General features: G+C 51.8%; 1 protein-coding gene across 1 annotated transcript in view; it reads left to right on the forward strand.

Annotated features, from left to right (window-relative positions):
- Nucleotides 1-13,970: 13,970 nt before the first annotated feature.
- Nucleotides 13,971-22,533, forward strand: part of EDA (ectodysplasin A) — an 80,409-nt gene continuing 71,846 nt past the window's right edge. The window contains exon 1 of the mRNA XM_075161901.1: nt 13,971-14,249. Coding sequence (XP_075018002.1) covers nt 13,971-14,249 — 279 coding nt within the window. The remainder of the gene's footprint in view (nt 14,250-22,533) is intronic.

The raw sequence follows: 22,533 nt of genomic DNA on the forward strand, positions 1-22,533 counted from the left end.
GCAATAGTGGTTCCTCATGGGTGTGCCCCAAACTGCCCCAATTTGAGCAGCTCTGGGCCTCAGCTGGGCTCTAGAAACTCATATAAGAGCCCTGCAAAGGGCTTGAGCTGGTAAACAGCCTCAGGACGCAGAAAGCACCAGATTTCTCAGCAAACGGGTTTGGGATCACTTTTTCCTTTGGGAGCACTGCTGGCAGGATGGGTCCCAGCAAACCACGTGCCATCGTTCATTCCTACCAACCTCCCGCTGCAGCGACGAGAAAGCACCGGCTGGCGTCTCCGCCGCGCTCGGCACTGGGTAGGTGGTGGGGACCAGCTACGAAGCCTTTCGAAATGGACCTGCCGCTGGAGATTAAAAGCTTGAGTGCCGGGCCTGGGGGGGAGAACACAGCCGAAGGGTGGGAGATGTGGCTGGAGCCGCTTGCTGAGCCTGTAGGAAATAACACCATGGCACGGCTCTGCGGGGCCGGGCTCAGGCAGATGCTTCGGGAAGCTGTGTGAGAGCGGGGCAGCCATGCTCCTGGAATAACTGTGCATCAACGTGCGATTAATGGGATTTCTGAGCCAAATACAAGGGATTTCCTGGTATCTCTTTATGTAACGGCTCTGGACTGATGTTGAACTGCTGTATTCTTGGACCCAGCTACTCCCCTGGCATCCCCCCTCCCGCGGCAATGGGTGCCGGAGTACCACGCTGCATGCTTAAGAAGACATTTGTCTTAGGTATTTGTTCTTGGCAGCTCCTTTTGATGCCCCTGTGCCTTGTCACTGAGACACAGCACCCCTCACCCATGCGCTCCAGGCCTCTCCTGCTTTAACAGACCCCAAGCATCTCCCCCTCGGTCGCTGCCTTTCCTGGAAGAGAGGTACCATGAGCGTGCCCCGTCTCCCTGCCTCCAGGATGCCCTGGAAGCGGGCAGGTCCCGTTGGGGCTTGGAGACTGTATAAAAAGAAGCCAAGATTTATGGGGCCGGAGAAGGGGGCAAGAAGACACACGCCCGCCCAGCCCGGGGGAACGATGCTGCTCCTGAGCTTGCATTGGGCAGAGCCCAGGGAAGGGTCACACATGGTGCCTGAACTGATGCAGCAGCCAAAAATCCACCCAGGAACATGCCGAGTCCCAGGGATTTCATTAGCAGCCATTGAAAGTTTGCCTTATGACTCCATAAAAACTGAAATGGGCAGCATGAAAGTATTTCTGCTGGAAAGAGCATGGAAAATGCTGCACCCCTGAGAAAACCATACAAAGCACTGCAGACCCAAATCGAACTCCAGGCTTGGAAAAGCTTTGAGGTGCAAGATGGGACTCTCCAGACACTGAAATCATGGGTGGGGTCCGGATTTCTAACATCATCTCTTCTGGATGTGAACTAGTTCCCTTTGTTTCTATATTTATTTATATAGTTTAATAGATGACACACAAGGTTCTGCATTACGGTTTATCAAAAAAGAAAAAAAGTACCAGTTTCAAACACGTGCATCCAGAAATCGTGCTAAGTGCATAATTATATTTCTGAACAATTTTAGAGCTCCTGAAGCTTCTCTGTCTTCCCTGGGCACAGGAGTACTCGGGGCTCATGAAAACTGGGCAACATGTTAGTGTGGATCTAAAAATGTGCGTGAGGGCCTCGTTCTTCACACCAACATTTGAACATGTGAGACTAAGAATCCTGAAGAGGAACTGTGTTTTATTGTCCTTCCTACTCTCTGCTCTAAGAATGCAGTTTCGGGCTGGTTTCCACCCACCAAGAAGCTCAAGGATGTTTCTAGGCCTTTCAAAGTCCCTATGTTCTGGATACGTGCAAATCGGAGCGCCCTGATGGTGGCGAGGAGTTCTTCATCTATTTTTATGTGATCAAACAGGTATTTTTGGGGGGGGTTTATGGACTTTGTGACTGGAAAGTTAGTGTGATGCCGCCTCAGAAAACTGATGAAAATCTTGTAGTTAAGAGTTGAAGAAATTATTAATGATCGTAATTTTCCACATTTTTTGCCTGGAGGACTCCTTTGTTCTCTTCTTTTTGTCTAAAGTTTGCGTTAAGTAAGAGCTTACAATTTATTTTTCATTAGCAACCCCCTTGCCGTAGCAGAGCAGGAGTTGCCTGGCTGGGCTGTAGAAGGTGGGTTTATATGGTTTTACACGTCAGATGCTATGGGCCAGATGGGTTTTACCGTGCGACTTCTCTCTCTCGCTCTGTTTTTCCCGGCCTCTCCTTTGCCCACTTTGGATCATGGCCTCGACACTGCGCGATGGTTCGTGTCATTCTCTTAGATCTGCTTTGGTAACTGCGGAAGATCAAGGTCATACTGATGTGTTTCCTCTGCTAAAAACGTCAGTGCCTTTATTAATTCAGCTTTAATTGTATTGAAGTGAAGCCCCTTGATGGGAAACGGCTGGGAAGGGGAGTGTTTTCTGCCTCCACATGAAGGCAGTAGAAGTGCCTTTCCTTTCCTTCATCTGTATTCATAGAGCTGCTTATTTCAAGGAGAGGGTCCGGCACAGAAGGAGAAGGCGTTGCTGGTGCCACAGGGGACTTGGATGATCATCCTCCCTCATGAGCTTGGCTGGAGCCAGGAGTTTACTCAAGAACCCTGTTAATTAAACATATCAGGTGAAAATGTAGGTCCCAGTATTCTGGAAAAAAGAACTAAATTCAAAAGCCTGAGAGTGAAGCGCTGGAAGTGGGATGACCTCGGTCATCGTGTTCCTGGAGTCTACAGAAGGGCAGATCCCCGACTGCTGAGAAGAGTTGGTGGTGGTCAGCAGGAACGTGCTGGTCCTGTCCTGGGGACTTCTCTTTCAAATAATGGCAGAGGAGACTGGGTAAGGTTAGGCTGGATGATGTAGGCTGAGTTTGGGAAGGACTGGACACAATCCTCCTCCTCCTGTTGCCCAGATGAGCAAGTAGATCTGGAAAGTGGGGCGTGCTTAGTTATGAGTTATTTCCAGTCCAACTGTATTATCCAAAAAGAAGTCCACTGGTGTTTTTTATTCCCTGTCAAGCCCCCTGCTCTTCTTGGGCCCCGAGGAGTCTTCCCTCTTCCAGCCCCATTCCAGCCATGGCCCCTCCGATCAGTGTCCTGTTCCTGTCCTCCTCCACAAACATCTCATCCCTGTTATGAAATCGGTTGTACTTTGGGAAAACTCACTCCTGGTGAGAGCAATCGAGAGCCTTCGGCTGGTGAAGGTGAGGGCTCACAGAAGGAGATTCTGGAGATGAATTTGGTGTTGTCTTAGGGGAGCGACACAGACACGCCGCATGGCATGTCCAGGATGCCATGTGCTACCACCTAGTGCCATCCAACGTGGATCCATCCCTTGTGCTGCCCTTTGGGCAGCTTCCTGTAAGGAAAAGCATGTAGGGTCTGGTTTTCCTTTGAAGAGGGAAGTGTTAAGTGCAAGCAAAGATCACAGACCTGGTAAATCCAAGGGATGTCAAATTACATCAAACTTCCTCGTCTTAATGTGGAAACATCAAGACAAGAGACCCGAACCAAGTAACAGGGATTGCTGTGTGCAACGCCACCTTAGGGAGAGGTGGTCTTTGTAGTGTCCGTGGCACATCACCTCACTTACCTCCTGATTTCCTTTTCCCTACCAGTCCTCTTCATGTTTTCAGTACGAAATGAGTCCCACATACGTGATAACTAGGATTATAGCCTCCACATCTCTCTCTCAGGCTTCCTAGCTACCCTTCACATCTGATCTGCCACCTTTTCCGAGGCTTGCTCTAGCAAGTTCTCGCACTCTTCTTCCTCCAGTCTTTCTCAGCTTCTTCCCACCGCCCTCCTCTCTATCACCCAGCCTGCTTGCCTGTGACTTGATCTTTGCTCCAAAACTAACCGGGTTGACCCACACCTTCTCCGCGCAGGGATCATTTGGTCATTGCTACCCCAGCGTTTGTTCCCTGCGAACCCGGTTAGCGCTCTGTCTTCCCCAAAGCCGTTTCTCCCGTCGCTCGGTGCTAAGCCCAGGTTAGCAACCCGCCTACGGTAAAGCCACAGGTAAGCCTGCGCCCAGCTCGGAGGAAAGGCTTGCTGTCAGAAGGTCCCCTGACGTCTTTGTATTCACAAGCTTGTCAGCATTTGGCTTTTTTTTGGTTTTCTTTTTTCTCTTGGGGAAAATTGCTACTGTTTCTAACACCACTTCAGATCCTCCGAGCCTAGTTGTGAACAAGTCTAGCATCAGTGCTAAAACACCAGATGCCGTGGAGACCCGTTCTGGGTGAGCCTATGCTAGAAACTGTCACTACGTTGGCATTGCAGATGGTGGAGTTAGGAAGCCAAAGAGAGAACCTCTTTTATATAAACTGTAAGTTTTTCATAAAAGCCTTTCTAATTTGTACCAAAGAGACTCTAGCACACCCTTGGGACTGGTAAAAATAATAATAGCTTAAGTGGTAGAAGACTGTGAATTTGAAACAGAAGGTTATGAGATTTAGAAGTATTACAAAAACGTCAACATTGTATATCAATAAATGTAATTTAGATATACAAAGGAGATAGCAAAGATTTCAACAAAGAACTGTCAAGTCTTACCTCTTCAGATCTTTTTGAAATAAAGCAGATGTCTTCATCCAATTGATCCAGAGAAACTGGCCTTCACATCCAAAAGTATGTTATTTAAAATCACAAATGGATTACTCCTTTCAAAAATGACATGGTTTGCTATTTTTCAATCATTTTTTTTTTATTCTGAGATGAAACACACATGTTTATATTGGCTGGTTTAGCCTGGAAAGGCAGCATTCCCCACAGCTAGCAATGCAGAGCTCGTGGAGCCACGACTGCCGGACCTGTAATAAAGGAGATGAAGGCAAATGGCACTCATTAGAGCTGTATCTGGTCGCTGTTTGAAATATGCCTTTGTAATAAGCAATTTTTTTTTTACTATTCCATACCGCAACAAATGGCTACTGCCCCTTTCCAAACCCTCTAACCAATGCTCAAATGGTGCGCTTTATCAAGCCTTGATCCGACATGGATTCCACAGAGGAAATTGCTGGTTTAAGGCTGTGTTACTATAGGATATTACGTCTGAGCCTTGTGATCTTTCTTCTTGCTCAAATCTGCAACTGCTGGGATGCATCTAAGAACAAACGCTCGGGTTTTCCTTCCCCTGGTTATTGCTGTCACGTAATATTAACAGTCTCGAGGTTGCAAATCACTGAAATCCCAGGTCTCCTGGAAACCGAGCCCCTTACGTGGAGGTCCTGTAGCCGGATCACGGCCTTGGGTGTGCAGTTTCCAATAACTTAAGAAGTGAGCAGAAAAAGTCCGTTCCATATGTCCTCCTTATGACCGCTCCTGCTTTGATATAAATTCCTCGGATTTACCCTTTTCGAAGCCAGGGCTTCAGTTCTTTACCCTGGACTCGCCCTACCTTACCTGAGATGCTAAAAAGTTCAAGTTTAGCCCAAAACTACGTGGGAAGACTCTGGTCGCTGGCTCCCAAGAGCTACCGACCTCTCCTCCCCACGGCCACCTTGCAGGGCGGGCAGAGAGAAGCCCTTGGCCTTCAGGATCGCTGGAGCCCGGCATCGAGGGGGCTTCCCTCCGCCATCTCCCACCCTCAGCTTTATTTGCGGGGCAGACTGAGCTGCGCGGGGGCTGCGCGGGACCCTCCGCCTCTGGCACTGCTCTGCACCGGCCCTCGAGGAAACGCTGCCGGGAGGCAGCGGGTTGACACGGACGCCTGTGTGCACCAGGCACGAGGACACGCTGTGCTACCAAAACCCGCTGCAGTCTGGCTAATTTTTCATCTTTTTTTAATTTTTTATTTTTCTTCAGCAATGTTTAATTTTTTTTCTTTTTTCTGCTTAGCCCAGAAGAGCTGCTTACGGCAGCCTAAATCTTCTGTGCAGCTGTGGCGTGTTACTGTACCAGAACTAAAGCTGCCTTGGGAAGGAGGGCAGTGCCGGGGCCTCCTCGAGACCCCGGGCTTTTTAGTGCGAATAATGCAGCACCACTGGTCTCTGTACCTGGTGCACCAGAGATGAGGAAGCTGCAGGCCAGATCTGCCTGAGGAAGGGCAGGATTCGTGCTCCGCGCAGGGACCGGGGGCTGGCGGCTGCAGGGATGGTTCTGGTGGGCACGTGGGCTCGTGTGACAGCCCCACGGGGTGACAAAGGAGAGACACCACAGCCCACGACGCTTCCCTCCTAACAAGTGACGGTGCTTCGCGCGCTGACTGCGTGCAAGCCCACGGCCATCGGTCCTGCGAGTCCCCGCTCTGTGGGAAGGCATCAGCGAGGGGCAGAGGGGACATCGCTCAGTCCCTCGGGCACTCCAAAGCCACTGTCCTCCCGGAGCAAAGCTCGGCGAGAGCTGTCCTGATGGAATATCTAGGAATACCTTGAGGAACTGCAGCGGTGCAAGGAAAGCCTGTGGCTTTCCTTCGAGGTGCAGAAAACGTGTAGGTTTAGTCAGGGGAGCACCAAACCTTCAGGTGTGTTGAGCTGCAGGGCAGGGCAGCACCGCCGGGCTGGGAAGAGCCTTGCACAGCCTGGGTCGCGTCAGTGGAGAGAGAGGTGGGCGCAGGGCTGAGCTCATGCGCTTCTCAGAAATTGAGCTTCTATCATTCAGAATTATCTCTGCCGACACAGTACCGGATTTTGTGCATAGGCTTCTCCCTGCAGAGCAGGTTGTAACCCCGGTTTCGTGACGGCAATGTCTCCTCCAGCCAGAGGGAAATATGATGGGAGATGTCCTGGAAACCCCCCTGCCCTAGGTATGGGCAGGGGGGGGTATTTCAGCCTCCTTGGCTTCTGCTTCTCTTGCTTTAGAGATTTAAATTCTGTGGATAATAATTTAATCAGGATTGCTTCTCCAACGAGGTAATTTGTGCCGTGCATTAACAGAGACAAATATAAAGTGACCGAAATCGTTTGCAGATGGAGCGGGGCCACAGCTTGAGCCCCGGTGTGGGCAAAGCGTGCTGCGAGACCCGTCTGCTCCCGCTCTGAGGGCGGTCGCTCTGTTCGGCTCAGGTGGGAAGGGGTCTGCTTTGGGGGCCCCCCGCCCGCGCGGGGGGAGCGCGGCTCTGCGGGATGGCTTTTCTCCCCCGAGGAGCACCAGATCCAGAGCCGTGCTCCCCGGCGGACGGGTCGGGCAAATGCCTGTGCCAGAAATGCTGGAGGCTGGGGCAGCCCCTGCCGTCCTCTGGCAAGGGGAGAGGAGAGAGAGGAGCACCCTCCTCTCGCTCCTCCGGTCAAGCTAAGCGTTAGCTGGAGGGTGCGGCTCCCCCCTCCTCCTCCCTCTTTTCGCCTGGGGTAGGCGAGGGTTACCGACACAAGGGGCAAAGCAGGCTCTGGGCTTTCTGAAAGGGCGTCTTTCATATAAGACATACGTTCCTTGAGGCAAAGACTATATCCTCTTTCACTGGCCACAGCGAATCCTGAAAGCGGCCCTCCAGGACAATAACTTGGAAGGCTCCTCCGCTGCCCGCTCGCCTGAGCAACCTGGGGTGCGGGGAGCCGAAGGGTCGGGGGCGATGGGGCGGCGAGTACCGGGGAGGTTGTATAACGTGGTGTGGAATATCATTGTTCCAGCCAGGATGAGTAAGAGCACAGCTGACGCTGGTCACCGACTGCACTTCCATGTGTCTGAGGGAGGGGGAGGCTGAGAGACGGTTGCACAGTTGAAAATAAAGACAATAAGTCTATAAAAGTTTAAGAACTGAATAGATTCCTAACATTTGTTTTTCATTATCACCAAATAACATATAAATAAACATACAACAGAACCAAGAGCAACATCCTAGTTACCCTCTCTAGAAGAAGCTGTGTTTAGGCTTAACTTAGCCTTCTTTGGCCAAACCTCCTCCTTGCACACTCTGTAATGAAATGAAATAGCAAAGCCGGCTAAGCAATTAGGCCTCCATCTTCCTTTAAAACAGAAAGCAAAGCAAAGGCTTGTCTATACAGGAAAGCTAGATGTCAACGTGCTGCTAACTCTTAGAAGTCAGTAGTACAGGGGGAAGAACATGTGAAAATAAGCCCAGTAAGAGTCAACAGACCCATTTTTTTTCCTCTCTGTAAAAAGGACACAAGCATACATAACTCTTTTTGTTATTATTATTGCTTGTAGGTTTTGCTTTTCCTTTTTTCATGTTTAATGATGTAAAATGGACCCTCGAGTGATGCTGTGCATGCTGCGCTCTGTAAACTGCCTAGCGCTTATGAGAAAAAAAATAATTCAGGCTTAAAATGCAGTGGCTGTTTAGCTGACACTGGGATATTGAGTGTTTTCCAATCGTCCTCTGTCTCGCACATCTCGTCGAAGCCTGTTAGAGTGGCTGCCGGTCAAGTGGGGGGAATGGGATGATCCTGGCGCAGGAGAGTTTGAGGAGAGGGGTGAGAAGCTCGGTAGGCGTCATTTTAAATGACAGTTAAAAGAATTCACGGAGTAAGACGGGAGGGACAGACGAGTGATCAGATAGATAGTAATGGCCTGAGAGAGGGAAAATCTCAGAAAAGTTGTAGACAGAGCCAGGACAGAGGCATCTCATGAATGCAATTGCTTAGAACATGTTGCTCTTACAACGTGAACGTATTGTTCAACCCATGCTCCTACGGAAGCAGTCGGACACAAATAACGACCTTTACTGCACAGGCAGAGCTCACAGTATTGAAAAGACAATCTTAGGCAAACCAGACTGTATGAAACATCTCGGCTCTCACGGAGGGAAAATGATTGTAATTGCAGTGATGTATGGAGGCTTTATAAAAGTCAGGATCCTTTGTCCTAAGGGCTTATAAACGTATCTGAGGACACGCTGTCGGTATGCTATGACTTCAGGTTTCAGGAGACTTTATTGTGTTAACGTTGTTGCTAACATCACTGAGAGGGTAAAAGAGATGGCTTTCCTGCAATTTAGCGAAGCTTTCCTCAAAGGAAAGTCATGAATTCCAAAGCTTTTAGGTCACACATGTTAAAATCTACTCTATTGCTGCTGCAAATATTACAGCTGTTGCCAAAATGTAAATGGGAAATAGGCTAAAATCTTCTTTACAACATCCTTGTAAGAGATTCACTGATCTGTTAAACATGCATAGCAACTGGCGCTTGGACCTGCCATGAAGTGCCCTGTGTTATGCTGAGAGAGTTTTACCCGTTCCAAAAGAATGGGAGATCTTCTAAACTGACAAGCTGCTATAGCAGGTTCTCCTCCCACCTTTGGTTAAATCCTGCTTGGATGGGAAGGCTCCGTTGCACCGTGACGCCGGAAAAAACCAGCAAGTTTAGGAATCAAGAGAAGTCCCCTGGCATTAGAGACGTTGCCTCTGTGGGTTCTTCTCCTCTTCAGCCGCTGCCCACCCTCCAGAGGACCCTGTCGCACTACATGGACCGGAGGGAACAATGCCTTTATTTTTGGAATGTTTCCTTTTTTCCTAGATTTCTCTCCATTCTTCACGGGGATGAAAAGCAGGGGCAGCTGGACCCAATAAACTAGCAGATATAAAGAGGCAAATTTTGGGTGGGGGGACCTCTTCCTTGTGAAAGAAGTAATGCTATTTTCTGATTAAAAAGAACTGTTCTTTATTTTCCTATTGTGGCCCCTGCCTTTGATCAGCCCATCCAAAGCATTACGAATCTCTGTCATTTCTGCAGCCGTTAGGAGCGCGAGGGTTTTCTGTCCTCTGGCTCCCGCCTCTCCTGGACCAGGACTCCTTGGAGCAATGAGGCTGGGCTGAAGACAACTTAAACCTTTGAGGTTCTTCATCCATATAACAAAGTTTATCAGGTATGACAGAGTAAAAAGGGACAAAACTTGCAAAATAAAGGGCAGTGGTTGCATTCAGCAGAGAGGGAGGACTCCTGGCTCAGAAGGGAAACATCTGTGGCAGGGGAGGGCTCTCCACCAAAGCCTGAAGCTGGCAGCAACGCTTAGTGCAAGAGAAATAAAAATAAATTACTGGAGAAACAGTGTAACGCCTCCGTTTGTGGGGCTTGACCAGTGCCATACGGTCAATGCGTGGGGACCTCTCTCAGGCCTGGAATGACATGTAGTAATTAATACATTTATTAATTATATCATCAGATGGGATTTCTTTTTTAATTGGTGGGACGCTGCATGATGATCTGCTCTAGGAGGCAGAAGTACCGCGTTTTGAGGATTTGGCAAATGTCCCTAATGAGATCCGAGCAGAAGTGCTGAACTCGCTTCTTATGAACTGTAATATTAATAACTGATTGACCCAGCTACGCAGCGTGGACTTAAGCCTTTTGCAATACGGGCCTGTCTTTAAGACCCTATGAACATACACGGTACAAAGTATTTCAGGGACTTCTGGGTTTACTTGGCCTCTAAAATTCATCTTAAAAGTAACATAAATTACTCTTGAAAATAGAACTAGGTTATTGCAGGTCTGAGTAGGTCAACTTATGATTGTTTTTAAATAATTCGGATCTCGATCTTGAAAAATAGTAACAACCCTAAGCATTCAAATAATTATAAATTGTCCTAAAATAATTACAGAATTTTATACAGAGGGTTCATTTGCTTTTATTTGCTATTTGCTCTTGAGTTGTTAGGGTTGGCAGTGGTTAATGCTCCCAGTTTTTTCTTCACAAATATTAGGGAAACATTTCTTTCTTAAACGAAAACAGAGACTCTCATATAATTTCATGACTGTTACACAGAACTTAAAGGAAAAAACCCTACTGCAGAAAAATAAGGCTAGGAAGGACTACAAAGAGGTCATCTAGTTCATCCTCCTCCCCAAAGGCAGGATAAACAGCAACTATAGTATTCTTTATAGCTGTAATCTATGAAATACTGAGCGATGAAGACCCGACAAATTCCCAGGCAATCTGTTCCAGGGCTTGGAAGGCTTTCTCCTGAAGAGGCCAGCCTCGTGTAAAACTCGCCCTCCCCACGGGATGACGGAGCACGGGAACGCAGACCTGCAAGGGACCACCCAGCTCCCCAAGCCCAGCCCTGGCAGCAGGAGGTGCCTCCAGGTGGGCTCACAGGCACGGCCCTGGGCATCACGGGCCACCTCTAGCGCGGGGCCAAGAGCCACAGCTCTAATGTCCCAGGGGAGCTTCGCTGGCATCGGTCACCCAGAACTCCTGAGCCTGGGGGATTTGCCAGGTGACAGTCCTTGGTGCTCTGCCCTTCCTATAGACCCATGGTAATGATAACGTTCCCTCTCAGCGCTTGCTTCCCCGGTGGGAATCTGGGGAATCTGCTCTGCGTTATCCCATCCTCTCAGACCAGCTGGAAGCGCTCCTCAGCAGTGCCACCTAGCACTCCTGCCTCACCCTCCGCAGCCTCAGCCGCTCCTTCTTGCTTCCACGAAGACCTTTGCACTCTTGTTTTTTGCTTTCTTTTTTTTTCTTTCTTTTTTTTTTTCTTTTATTCTTTCAAATTGCATCCTATTTTCTTCAGGCCACCTCTTCATTTTATTAAGATAATTTCTAACGCTGTATTCGACCTTCCTTGCAGCCTGTGGCATGTAGGCAGCATACAGAATCTTATTAATCTCGCTCTCTATTTCATTATCGAGTAAAAACACTGATTGGTAATAGAACCAGCAAAGACTTTTGCAGAGCTCCTTTTGAGACGTTGCTTCCTTGACTGTAAACGATCGATAAACTGCTCCCTGCGGTGCAAATGCTCATTTAAGGAGTCTCCCCTGCTCAGCCGCGGGCTCCTGCCTTCCTCCCGCATCTGCTCTCGCAAGCCCCAGGGGCTGGTGGGCCTCAGGGTGACCCAGGGGAGGGAACGGCCAGCAGCAGGAATGCCAAAGCATTGTGAATCAAGATAAAGCAGTGGCCAGCTTTGCTGTGCCTGGTCACCAAGGAGGTCAGATTGGCAAATCCCCTCGGCAAAGGTCCCCCTCGGCAAATCCCCGTTAGCTGTCCTCCTTTCCGTCTCACCTCCGGGTGCTAACACACACCTTGATTGTTTGCAATGTTTTGGGGCTATTAGTCAAGCTGTGTGGCCTCTGTAATAATTTCCCAACATTTCATTCATCCTCACCCAGTCTTCTAAGCTCTCCCTGACCCCACGAATTCCCAATGATAACCCCTAACAATTTGGCTAAAACATCATCCTCATTAGGCCCAGCTATTTGCAAAAGTCCTAATGCTCCCATCTCTACTCCACCTTCCCTTCCCCGGTCTTACCTGTCGCTGGCCTTAGCAGTTGCCTGACCGAAACTTGAGGTTTTTTTAAAATATAATTTCCCGCTAAAATAGTCCCAACCCTTCTGTTCGCTTCCATTTCAGCTGTACGTGTTCCTCCGTGCTGAGAAGAACCACCTGGTTTTTCTCTCCTTGTTTACTGACACACTTGTTGATGTTGCCTTATCTCCCACGCCACTTGCTGCCTGTCCTCGCACTGCCCCGCGGTCGGAGCCTTGCTCCTTCCTGCTCTGTCCCCACATGCTCACGCTATTCTTTCACACTCGGTATTAGGCACTGGCCTGATTTATACTTTCTGTGTGTGTTCCTTATTGTGTTCGAGATGACCAAGCTGATCTCATGCTATTCTTTCTATCTCGCTTTCTGCATTGGGATGGTCTGCAGATGTGCCATTACTCTAATTCCAATAAGGAACCGGCAACTCCCTGGACGTCTTCCCCCACCCCTTGCTTTCTGAGGGATATATAAACCCAAAGTCATGGTTTATTCAAGCTTGCTTTCTTAAAGTTCACAGTCTTCCCTCTCAAAACCCACACTTCTTCCTGGTTAACTTTTGCCCAAGCTGCTTTCCACCTTCAATTTGTTTCTAGCAGTCAGAATCAAACCTTAGAAAAGCTGGAGAAGGCAACTGTTGATGCCCCAAAACATTCAAAAAACCTGCTGAGCACCCAGTGCTCGGCTGCGTTCACCTTCCAAGCGGTGCCTGCAGAGTTAAAGTCCGCCTGGTGAGCCCTGGGCTTGGGATGTCTTTGTTATCTGCCCTCAAAAATCCTCCTCTGATTTCTCACTGCAAAGAATCCTCCGCACATGCAGCCGCCTGGCAGTGAAACTCATTTTGAGAGACTATTTGCCTAATGTGACCACACTTTCAGGTGTTTACGGTCCCCAGGGGGCTGCAGCAAACTGCCCTTCATACAAGACGAGCTCTCGGTTTCCACCCTTGTCTAGCCTGCTTCCAACGCTGGTCATTATATAGCGATTGCAACCACCCAGCCCATTAGTGATTTTCAGCTTCAGTCTGTAACTCTTTGCTCTATTTGCTTAAAGAAAAGAACAAAGATGATGCTGGAAGCCCCAGGTATGGCTACCCGACCCAGTGCTTGCTGCAGGCTGGCAGGGGATGCCTGTGAGGGGGTATGCGGCGTTCGGCGTGCCCCTGGGCTACGCCTGGGCATTTCATACCCCTCGATGGGCTTTGCTCCTGCACATGTGTCCCATCCCCTGGGAGCTCTCAGCACCCACAACATCTTGTGCCAAGAAGCTGCATCTTCACCTGGCAGCGATTACAAAATAAAGGCTGTGGACATGACATCCCTCTGCCACATGTGCGGACATCCCTCCGTCCATCCCTCCATCCACCCATCCCTCCCTCCATTCCTCCATCCACCCATCCCTCCCTCCCTCCCTCTATCCATTCCTTCCTCCATCCCTCCTTCCATCCATCCCTCCCTCCCGCCATCCCTTCTTCCATCCCTCCATCCCTCCCTCCCTCCATGCCCCCATCCCTCCTTCCCTCCCTCCTTTCCTCCATCCCTCCTTTCACCCAGCCACCCACCCCTCCGCCCCGGCCCGGCCCGGCCCTGCCCCCCGCCGTGCGGGGCCACAGCCGGCGGCGGCCGGGCCTGCCCGCAGCGGGGCGGGGCTCCGGCGCGGTTTGGCCCCGCCCCGGCCCCGCCCCGGCCCCGCCCCGCGCGGAGCCCCGCCCGCTGGCGGGGCGCTGGGGCGGCCCCGGCCGCGCAGCCCCGCGGCGGCACGGCGCGCCCCGGCCGAGCATGGAGCAGTAGCGGCTCGGCGCCTCGCCGCTCCGTACCGCCGGCCATGGGTGCGGAGCGCAGGGGGGAGGCGGCGGCGCCCCGCGGTGGCTGCGCCTGCGGCGGCGGCGGCAGCTGGCGGCTCTTCCTCGGCTTCTTCGCGCTGTCGCTGGCGCTGCACGTCCTGACGCTGGGCTGCTACCTGGAGCTGCGCTCCGAGCTCCGCCGCGACCGCGGCCCGCAGCCCGCCGCCCCGCCGCGGCGGGACGGGACGGCGGCAGCGCCGGGCTCCCCGGCCGCCGGCCGCCCGCAGCGGCCCGCCGAGGGCGCGGAGCGGCGCCAGCAGGTGGGTGCCGGGCGGGGGGCGGGCGGGGGGGTCGCGGCCGAGCGGGACCGCACTTGTCGCGGAGCCCCGCGTCCCCCCGCCCCGCCCGGGGGACCCCGGCGGTGTTGGCTCCATCCCTCCGCCCGCCGATGCGGTTTCGGGCCGTCCCACTCCCGCAGGCGCTCCTAAAAACACCCCTCGCTGTGTTTATTTAGAAAAGGGGCGGGAAGCCCCCCAGTCCCGCCGGCGGGAGTTAAGTTTGGAGAGAACTTGGCTGTCCCTTGCCTTGGCTGGAAAGCGGGCCGGGGGAGCCGGTGCTCCGGGGGTCTCCGAGGGGCTGCCCAGGGCCGCCTGCGCTCCACCTGCTGCCCGCCGCTTTCCTGTCGCTCCGTCGTGACAGCCCCGCCGTGTCGGTTCCGCTCCCGACAGCCGGGAGAGCGCGGTGCTTGTGCCGGCGGGAGGAGGCGGCTGAAGGCAGCGCCTCTGCCCAGGGCAGCCCCGGGCGCTCCTCGGCCGTCGGCGGGGTCCGCTCCCCGGGCGGGCGGTGCTGCAGCTGAAGAGCTCCGCACAGCTCGGCTTGAAGCCCGCTCCTCCTGCCCGGCGGTGGAAGTCCTGTTCCCTGCACGCCCTGCGCTTCCCTCTCTCTTCCTGGGGTGGTTTTGATTATTTGAATTTCCACCCCCCCCGCCCTGCCCCGCAACAGCAGCCTTTTCGGTGATGGCTCGGCGTCCCCCCCCGCAGCAGCTTGTAAGTCTGAACTGTGCAGGACAGGTTGGCTTCTGCCTCTCATTTTCCTCGCTGGTGTATCGAGCCCCTGGGAGCGGTGGTGCCCGGAGGGGCTCGCCTGTCCCGAGAGCCTCTGGGAGAGCAGGAGCGGAGCTGGGGCCTCCGCTCGCAAACTTAGCTCATTTTTTCCAGGCACGAAACCTCGCTGCGAGCAGGATAAGCCGGAGGAAGGAGTTTCCTCCCCTTCGAGCCTCGCGAGCGGATGGCCCGCTCCCCGAAGGTGCCGGGTGGCTTTGCCGGGGGGTCCCGGCGGGGGTCCCGTGGGCCGGGGGAAGCGGGGACGCAAAGCCCTGCCGCAGCACCCCGGCAGCCCTTGCCTTGCTGGTTATCAATGCATGGGGGGGGGCAGGACAAAAATAGCTTTGATAAAGCTGTAAGTTTGGAAACTCTTCCTCTTACTTGGCAGCGGGCAGCCGTTCCGCTGCGCTGGCCTCGGCTGCTCCCGGGAAAGCCGGGCTCGTGCCTTCCAGTGGGTATTTGGATTCTGCAGCTTCCGATAATAAAATCTAAGTAAGCGTTGAACCGGAGAGAACCCGTGCTATCTGGTCATCGTTTTTTTTTTTCCCTTCGGTACTTAAGCGGTGTCAACATAAAGTGAGTCGGGGCGGCTTGATGTCGTGTTTGAATTCTTAGGTTGTCTTGTAATAGCATGTGGCTGAAGTTCCTTTCGTGTTATCATGCTGGATCTGTTTAGTCTTTACAGCTCTTCTTTCCAGCGAATGTATAATGAAATACCAGGGTAAATAGTTGAGGCATTCATAAATTACAGCGTTAGATAATTCGTCTCTGGATGTGTACGAAGATCCAAGCGTCGCTCGCTACAGCTGACATACTCCAGATAAGGTAATGCTAATTATTTATTTCTTTATTTTACATCTGGCCTGTCAGGCGTAAGATGAAAAATTCTTTTGGACATATTGAAGCAGTTGGTTGTGAGAGAAAGTTTCCTTGTAGTAAGGGCATGCGAAACGCTGAGCTTAATGGGCAGCGTACAGCTTGCAGCCTAACTGCTGGCACCGAAAACGCTCTGTTTGGAAACCGGTGCTGTGACAACGTGTAATTAATATTATTTGTAGTAGTGCTGCTCTCCTGCTTCTCGCTGCCTTTTCTGCCTTACCATTCGCTTGAGTCTATGTGCAGCTGAAACCAGCCACCTTCCGTGTCTTAGGGTGCTGTGAATATATCCCTTCTGCGATTAAAGCAATGAAACGAGGTGTTTGCAAACAGCCTTATTTAAAAAGTTAATATCAGCAATGTTAAACCCTCGGGGGTATGTATGGGGTTCCTCGCTGCTTTCCAACCCGTAGCAGCCAAGCTGCGCTGCTGGTAAATCCAAAGTGCGGTCCCGTGCATGTGTATCGGGAGACAGATGCTTACATAAATTAAGCAGAAATTACTAAATAATTATTTCCAGAGATCTGATCAATGGCATTTCTCTCCCAGTGAGGGAGCGGGCAGGGTCGGGGTGCGTTGGGGGGATCCAGCATCCCAATAAACGCGGCGCTGCGAGCCCTCGAACAGTCCTGTCGCTGTGTTTGGCTACGCGAAGTATTTTCAGTGAAGAGGCCGAGTAATTACTGCATGTACTGCGGTTGTACAAGCTGATTTAAAACCAAAAAATATCCCCTCCCTGACCCTTTTGTCTTTCTTTTTTTTTTTTCCTCCCCTTCCTGACCTGAGGCAGGAGGGAGAGGAGGGGGGGAAGGATGGGGAGCGATGGTCAGCACCGAGATTTTGGCAGAAATCTCGCCTGGCCATGGGCCAGAAATGACCTCATGACAGGAGTGAGATTTGGCAGCTCGATAACGCCCCGCTTCCCTATCTTACAGGGTATTCAAATATGTAACTCATTTAAGATACAAGGGCAATTTTTCATGGCAAAGGTTGAGGCATTGTAGTTCACATCTTTGTCCCAGAAGCTGCGGGGTGTTGCATCACCGGTTTGGCGTCGAGATGAAAAGTTTGTTAATGCTGCTTTAATTCATCGACTCTTCGATTGCTGTCCCTCTGAGATGCGATAGCAGATTTGGGGAGTGGTGGTACATTCGGCCTCGACTGATGTTATAAAATCTAAATAATCCCTTCAGATGGATGTGCTGTGGAAGACAAAAGTGATTCTGTCGGTGTGTTCGTTAGCGTTTGGCAGGCGCTTCGCTAATGGCTCCGCTCGCGGGGAACAGGCAGCAGGGTGCTACATACCGCTCATTAAAATATTTTACGCCTAAACTAGATCGTGTTTTGTTGTCAAAAAAAATCATCCTTGTAGTATTTGAGCCTCGCAGAACATCGCTTCTGTGCTTTTTCTCCGACCGAGTCCGTGTCGTGCCACATTGCTGCAAAAACTTGTTTTTCGTGAACACTGGGCGAAGCGCGTGCCCTCGTGAGTGTCCTGAGACAGGCTTAAAAGTTGCCGAGGTCTGCCTCTTGGAACGAGATCGGATATCCGTCAGGTACGCCAGATCAAACCAACGGTGGAGGCTGGCGGCTGTCTGCTTGTCGTGGCCGGGGGCGGCTGCCGAGTCTTCCGAAAAAATGCGCGGAGCAGGAGTTCGGTTACGGGCACTTACCTCCACCAGCGCCAGCGGTGCCCTTCCTGCAGGTCTGCACCGCTGGCCTTCCGAACGAGGGGCGTACCCGCTTTCCAGTCGCACTTACGCTGGTATTCCTGACAGTGTCATTGCTTCCCTGCCGGTATTTGTAATTCCACCAAAGCAACGTGAATAAACCCCCCAGCTGCTCATTGACTTGTCTGTCTTCCCTTTCCCACCTGTATCCCTCCATCTCCCGAAGCAGCAGGCAGGCCCGCCCGTGCCAGCAGTCGTTGGGCGGTACGCGACCCCGTTAATTTATATCTGTCTTCTAAAAGCCTGCTTGCTCATTTGATAAGGAAATTACAGGAATAAAGCTTTAGAGGCCGAGTAGTATTTTGCTTGTAGTCGTGGATAAAGAAATGTAGTGAGAGTGTGCACTTCGTCTGTGCACCCTGCTTTTTGTTGTACTTAGTAAAAATGAATAACTGGCTTTACTTGGGGGGGAGGTAGGAAAAGATTTAGGGAGTATATAGTTTTTCTCTGTTTCTGGTCAGGGTGCTGTGGCAGAGTAATTCTTGGTGAATTATTTCGGCGGTTTCACTGGAAAAGGGTTGTGGCGTGTTGGCCTCTGGAAGGGGCCGCTGGCTGTAGAGGACAGACGGACATCGCGTTGTCTTTCACGCTTAGCCTGTTGTCCGCTCTCTGCCACCGAAGGGTCGTAACCGAAAACAGGGAGTCGTGGCCAGGTACTTGCTGCCGTCTGTTCTCCCAATAATTGTACGGTGTTTCTCAAAACAATTTGGTCAGTCTGGTGTAAGCAGCTCTGTACTGAAGTGGAGTTTTGAGGGTTGGTCAGAACGTCTAGGCCAGCCTAGATGTAAAAGGGTATTAATGCTCAGGCGTGAGGGCTCCTTGGTGGCTTTTGCCTCACTGATGTGAAATTGCAATTATTTTGCCCTTTCTTCTCAATTCCAGCTGCGGAGTCAAAGAGGGCATTCAGGTGCGATTTGCACAACGTGCTGTCGAAGGGTCTAAAAGGCATTAAAGCTGCTCCAGAGACTTCTCCCTCCGGAGCGTACCTCGAGCTCATCCAGACGTTCATCCCCGCGGCTGGTTCCCGCATCCCGAGCCGGGGGGCTGCGCCGGCGCGTGATGGATCGGGGAAGAGCTGAGACGCGACAGCGCGCTGAAAGCTTTGAGCAGAGTGTCCTGTTGGAAACGCTTCTCCTCTGAAAGCAGCTCCCTGCGCGGCGCAACCCTTTAAATACCTGTTCGGGGCTCGTGCTTTGGGGTTGCAGGACTTCTGATCTCGGGTGGTGGAGACCCCGGGTCTGAGCAGGCGCGCTGTGGAGCAGAAGGAAGATGGTGTTTTGGGATGCGTTTCATGGTGGGTTTTCCCTGGAATTACACTTGGCGGTCTTGGTTGTAGCTGAAGGAAGCTCTTACAGGGCAATAAAGGGAGATCGCTGGCTCGTAACACATCGGGGCTCTGGTAACCTTCATTCGCGTCCCTCGACAGAGAGGATAACATTCCTGAGGCTGCGTGAGGTTTGGGGTCTGTGCCGGGGAGAGGGGGCTGCGGCGGGATTGCCTGATATCAAATAGAAAACATATTTCTGCTACTATGCCTGTGAATATTCTGTGCAAAATCTGGCACGAATCCATAACGCCGCCTTGTAAAAAGAAAATGGTACAGAGCGTCAGGAGAACGGCAGTGACTGCCGGGTACGCTGCATTAATTGGGAGATGAAGTACGGCGTGAGCTTTTCCCGGAGGGTTTGAGGTGCATCCCTGCGCGTGCCGTAGGTTTAACTCCCGGCACGCGGAGGACCCGTCTCCTTTGGCTGCTGGGGCCCTGCTGCCGAGACCGCGCTGCTCCGGGCGGTTATTCGGAGGTTCATGATGCTGCTGGGGTGCGTTTTGTTCTGCCTCGTTACGCCGAGCAGGTGAGACGGACACCGTGTCGTATGCGGTGGGATGTCACCCCTCCCGAGGTGTGCAGCTGGGGGGGCTGGAGCTTAGGAATTCCCCTTTGGAAAGGGGGAAACTGTCAGCGAGAAAAAAAGATAGCTGCGGCTCTGGGGTCCGCAAGCGCAGGTCGGCTGCGGGTGCGTCTCGCCGGGGAAGTGCACCCTCGAAGTGCTGGGGATGCTGGCGAGAATAGCGAACAGGTGAAAAAAGAAAAATCTCACATCTAGGAGGGAAGAGGCAGTTGGAAAATGTTAAATATATTTTGCAACTGCTGTCTCGAAGCTTATGTCAGCGTCGGGGGGGTTATCAGCCAGAGGCGGTACCCGGGCAGAGCGCAGGCAGCCCTGCTCCCTGCCGGTGGGTGCTGCCCCGGGTGCTCCTGGATGAGGCTGGGGTCTGATTTTGAAAAATAACTGCTGGAGTGCAAAAGGAAAGAGTAATTTTTCCAGCCAAGAGCAGAGGGAAAGCAGCGGGAGAACAAGTGCAAAATTAATTCAGCGATGCGCGGGAAGGAGAGGAGGAACGGCTTCAGCTCACGGAGGAACATGGGGATGCTGATGTCTTGTCGGAAACAGAAAAATGCGAACAGAGGAATAATGCAGCAATAATGCATCAGGGCAGGGTCGGTCCCGGCATCCTGCCTGCGCCGGGAGGAGCGGGTGCAGGTGGAAGAGCGCAGCAGCGCGCGCAAAGTGCGTGCGATATAGAATTAACGAAGCGAGCGGCCGAAGGAGCGAGCGAGCGTGCAGCCGAGCAGAGCACCCGTTGCTTTAGCCGCTGTCCCGAGAGGCTGGCGGCAGCGGCGTGGGACGGCGTGTGCGGGGAGCACGGTGCTTCCTTCCCCTTCCGGAGCTGAGCTTGCCGGTGTATTTTCTTTATTTTTAATTTTCTGGTCATTCCATGAAGGATAAATACTGCAACTTTGTGCAAGGACTAGGACTTTTTATCAGCATTTATTGGATTCCTTGATGGAGAAGGTTGTTGTTGCCAAAGTAAGTGTTTGACCGACACGTGACCGAAGTTGCAGGGTTTTTCCACAATTTTGGGATGAGTTAACTGGCAAACACTCAAACCTGTGTTTTTAAGAACACTCAGTGGTATTCCGAAGTTATCTTTCACCTAACCTCGTAGTACATAGTGCTGCATCAAACCGATATTATTCTAACCTTTTAACGTTATTTTTCTTACCACATAATACTATAAATCTTCTCTGCTCTTCCATACACATGTAGTATCTTGTAATGCTAATTAAACTGCACACTACCCTAATTTTGCTCTCATACTAATCCAATATATTTTTCTTGACTGGGAGCCAAACCCAGAGAGCTTCAGAGCATGCGAAGCTCTCATTCCAGTCTTATTATATGTTAATGACTTTATATTTTAATATCTTTCAACACTTTAAGAGGATGTTATTTTTAGAGGTGTCTGGCTGCGAAAGGTAACCCGTATGCGAGAGGCTGAGGGGTGTTTGTGAACGTGAAGCACTAAGTAAACTCTGTGCAACGAGTGAGTGGTAAGTGTGTCTCTGAAGATGTGTAATCTGTCAGAATTCATTGTGCACAAGGACAAAATTACAGTGAGATTTGGATGCAATTTTAAAATAGTTAACGGCCTTTATAGGAGAGGAAAATAAAACTCTTGCCTAGACTTTTACATGTTGCAGGCGTAAGTGCTCTCTTGTTAAACTCTTGGGGAAACGCACTGGGTTTGTATGCTAATGGTGCTGATGCCAGTTGGGCCTGAATGCTACTATAACAGAAATAATTACTCACAGATGGGTGGATATTAAAATGAGCTCTTTCCATAAGCCCAAATAAAATTCTGTTGTAAGTGCAAAGTACTAAATATGCAAGATTGTATTGATGAAATGCCAGGGCTATAATGTCTTCCAAATGGCAAGTGCCAGCATCCTCCTGCTGAAGCTGCACCTCGGCTGCAGCTTGTCGTTCCCCAGTCGATCTGCACTTCCTCAGAAATGGCTCTCGCAGCAGGAGAAGCAGAACAGCGACTTGAAATGATACGTAAATCTGCAAGCGATTTGGCTCTGCGCGCTGTGCCTCCCGTCTGCGCATGGTAAGGAGCAGTAACACCGTGCAAGGCTGAACCCCTGCCTCCAGCGCTTTCTTCTTGGTTGGATTCGTTCAGGAGACCTAAATGCGTTGAGAAAAGCGGGGGACCTGCTCAGGAGGCGCGCCAGCGGCATTGCATGGCTTTGCAGCCGTGGGTGTTGCATGGCGCAGTGTTGTGTTGCACGGCATGGGCTTCCGTTGCATGGCTTTGGAGTAGCGGGCATTGCATGGCGTGGGGTTGCATTGCACGGCTTTGCAGCAGCGGGCATTGCATGGAGTGACACTGTGGCAGGCGCTGCATGGCGTTGCGTTGCATGGCTTTGGAGTAGCGGGCATTGCATGGCGTGGGGTTGCAGTGCACGGCTTTGCAGCAGCGGGCATTGCATGGAGCGACACTGGCAGGCGTTGCATGGCATTGCAGCAGCAGGCGTTGTGTGGCATGGGGTTACATTGGGTGGTTTTGCAGCAGTGGGCATTGCATGGCAGTGCGTTGCATGGCTTTGCAGCAGCAGGTGTTGCGTTGCATGGGGTTGCATTGTATGGCTTTTCAACAGCGGAAGTTGAGTGGCGTTGTGTTGCATGGCTTTGCAGCAGTGAGCGTTAAGCAGCGTGGCGTCGCATGGCTTTGCAGCGGTGGGTGCTGCATGGCATTGTGTGGCTTTGCAGCAGCATGGCATTACATTGCATGGCTTTGCCACGGTGGGCATTGCTCGACATGGTGTTGCAGCCGGCATTGCGTTGTGTGGCAAGGTGTTGTGTTGCATGGGACTGTGGTCCCTGCGTGTTGTTGCGTTGCGTGGCTTTGCAGCAGCAGAGCTTGCATGGCGTGGCGTTGCAGCAGGGCTTCGATGCAGGGCTGTCGCTGCTGGCGGGTTCTGGGTGCGGTGAGGAAGAAGAGGCCTGGGGAAGGCTCGCCCTGCCGGCCAGTCCAGCACGGAGCTGCCT

The sequence above is a fragment of the Calonectris borealis genome, chromosome 13 (assembly GCF_964195595.1).
Source record: "Calonectris borealis chromosome 13, bCalBor7.hap1.2, whole genome shotgun sequence".
Lineage (NCBI taxonomy): Eukaryota > Metazoa > Chordata > Aves > Procellariiformes > Procellariidae > Calonectris > Calonectris borealis.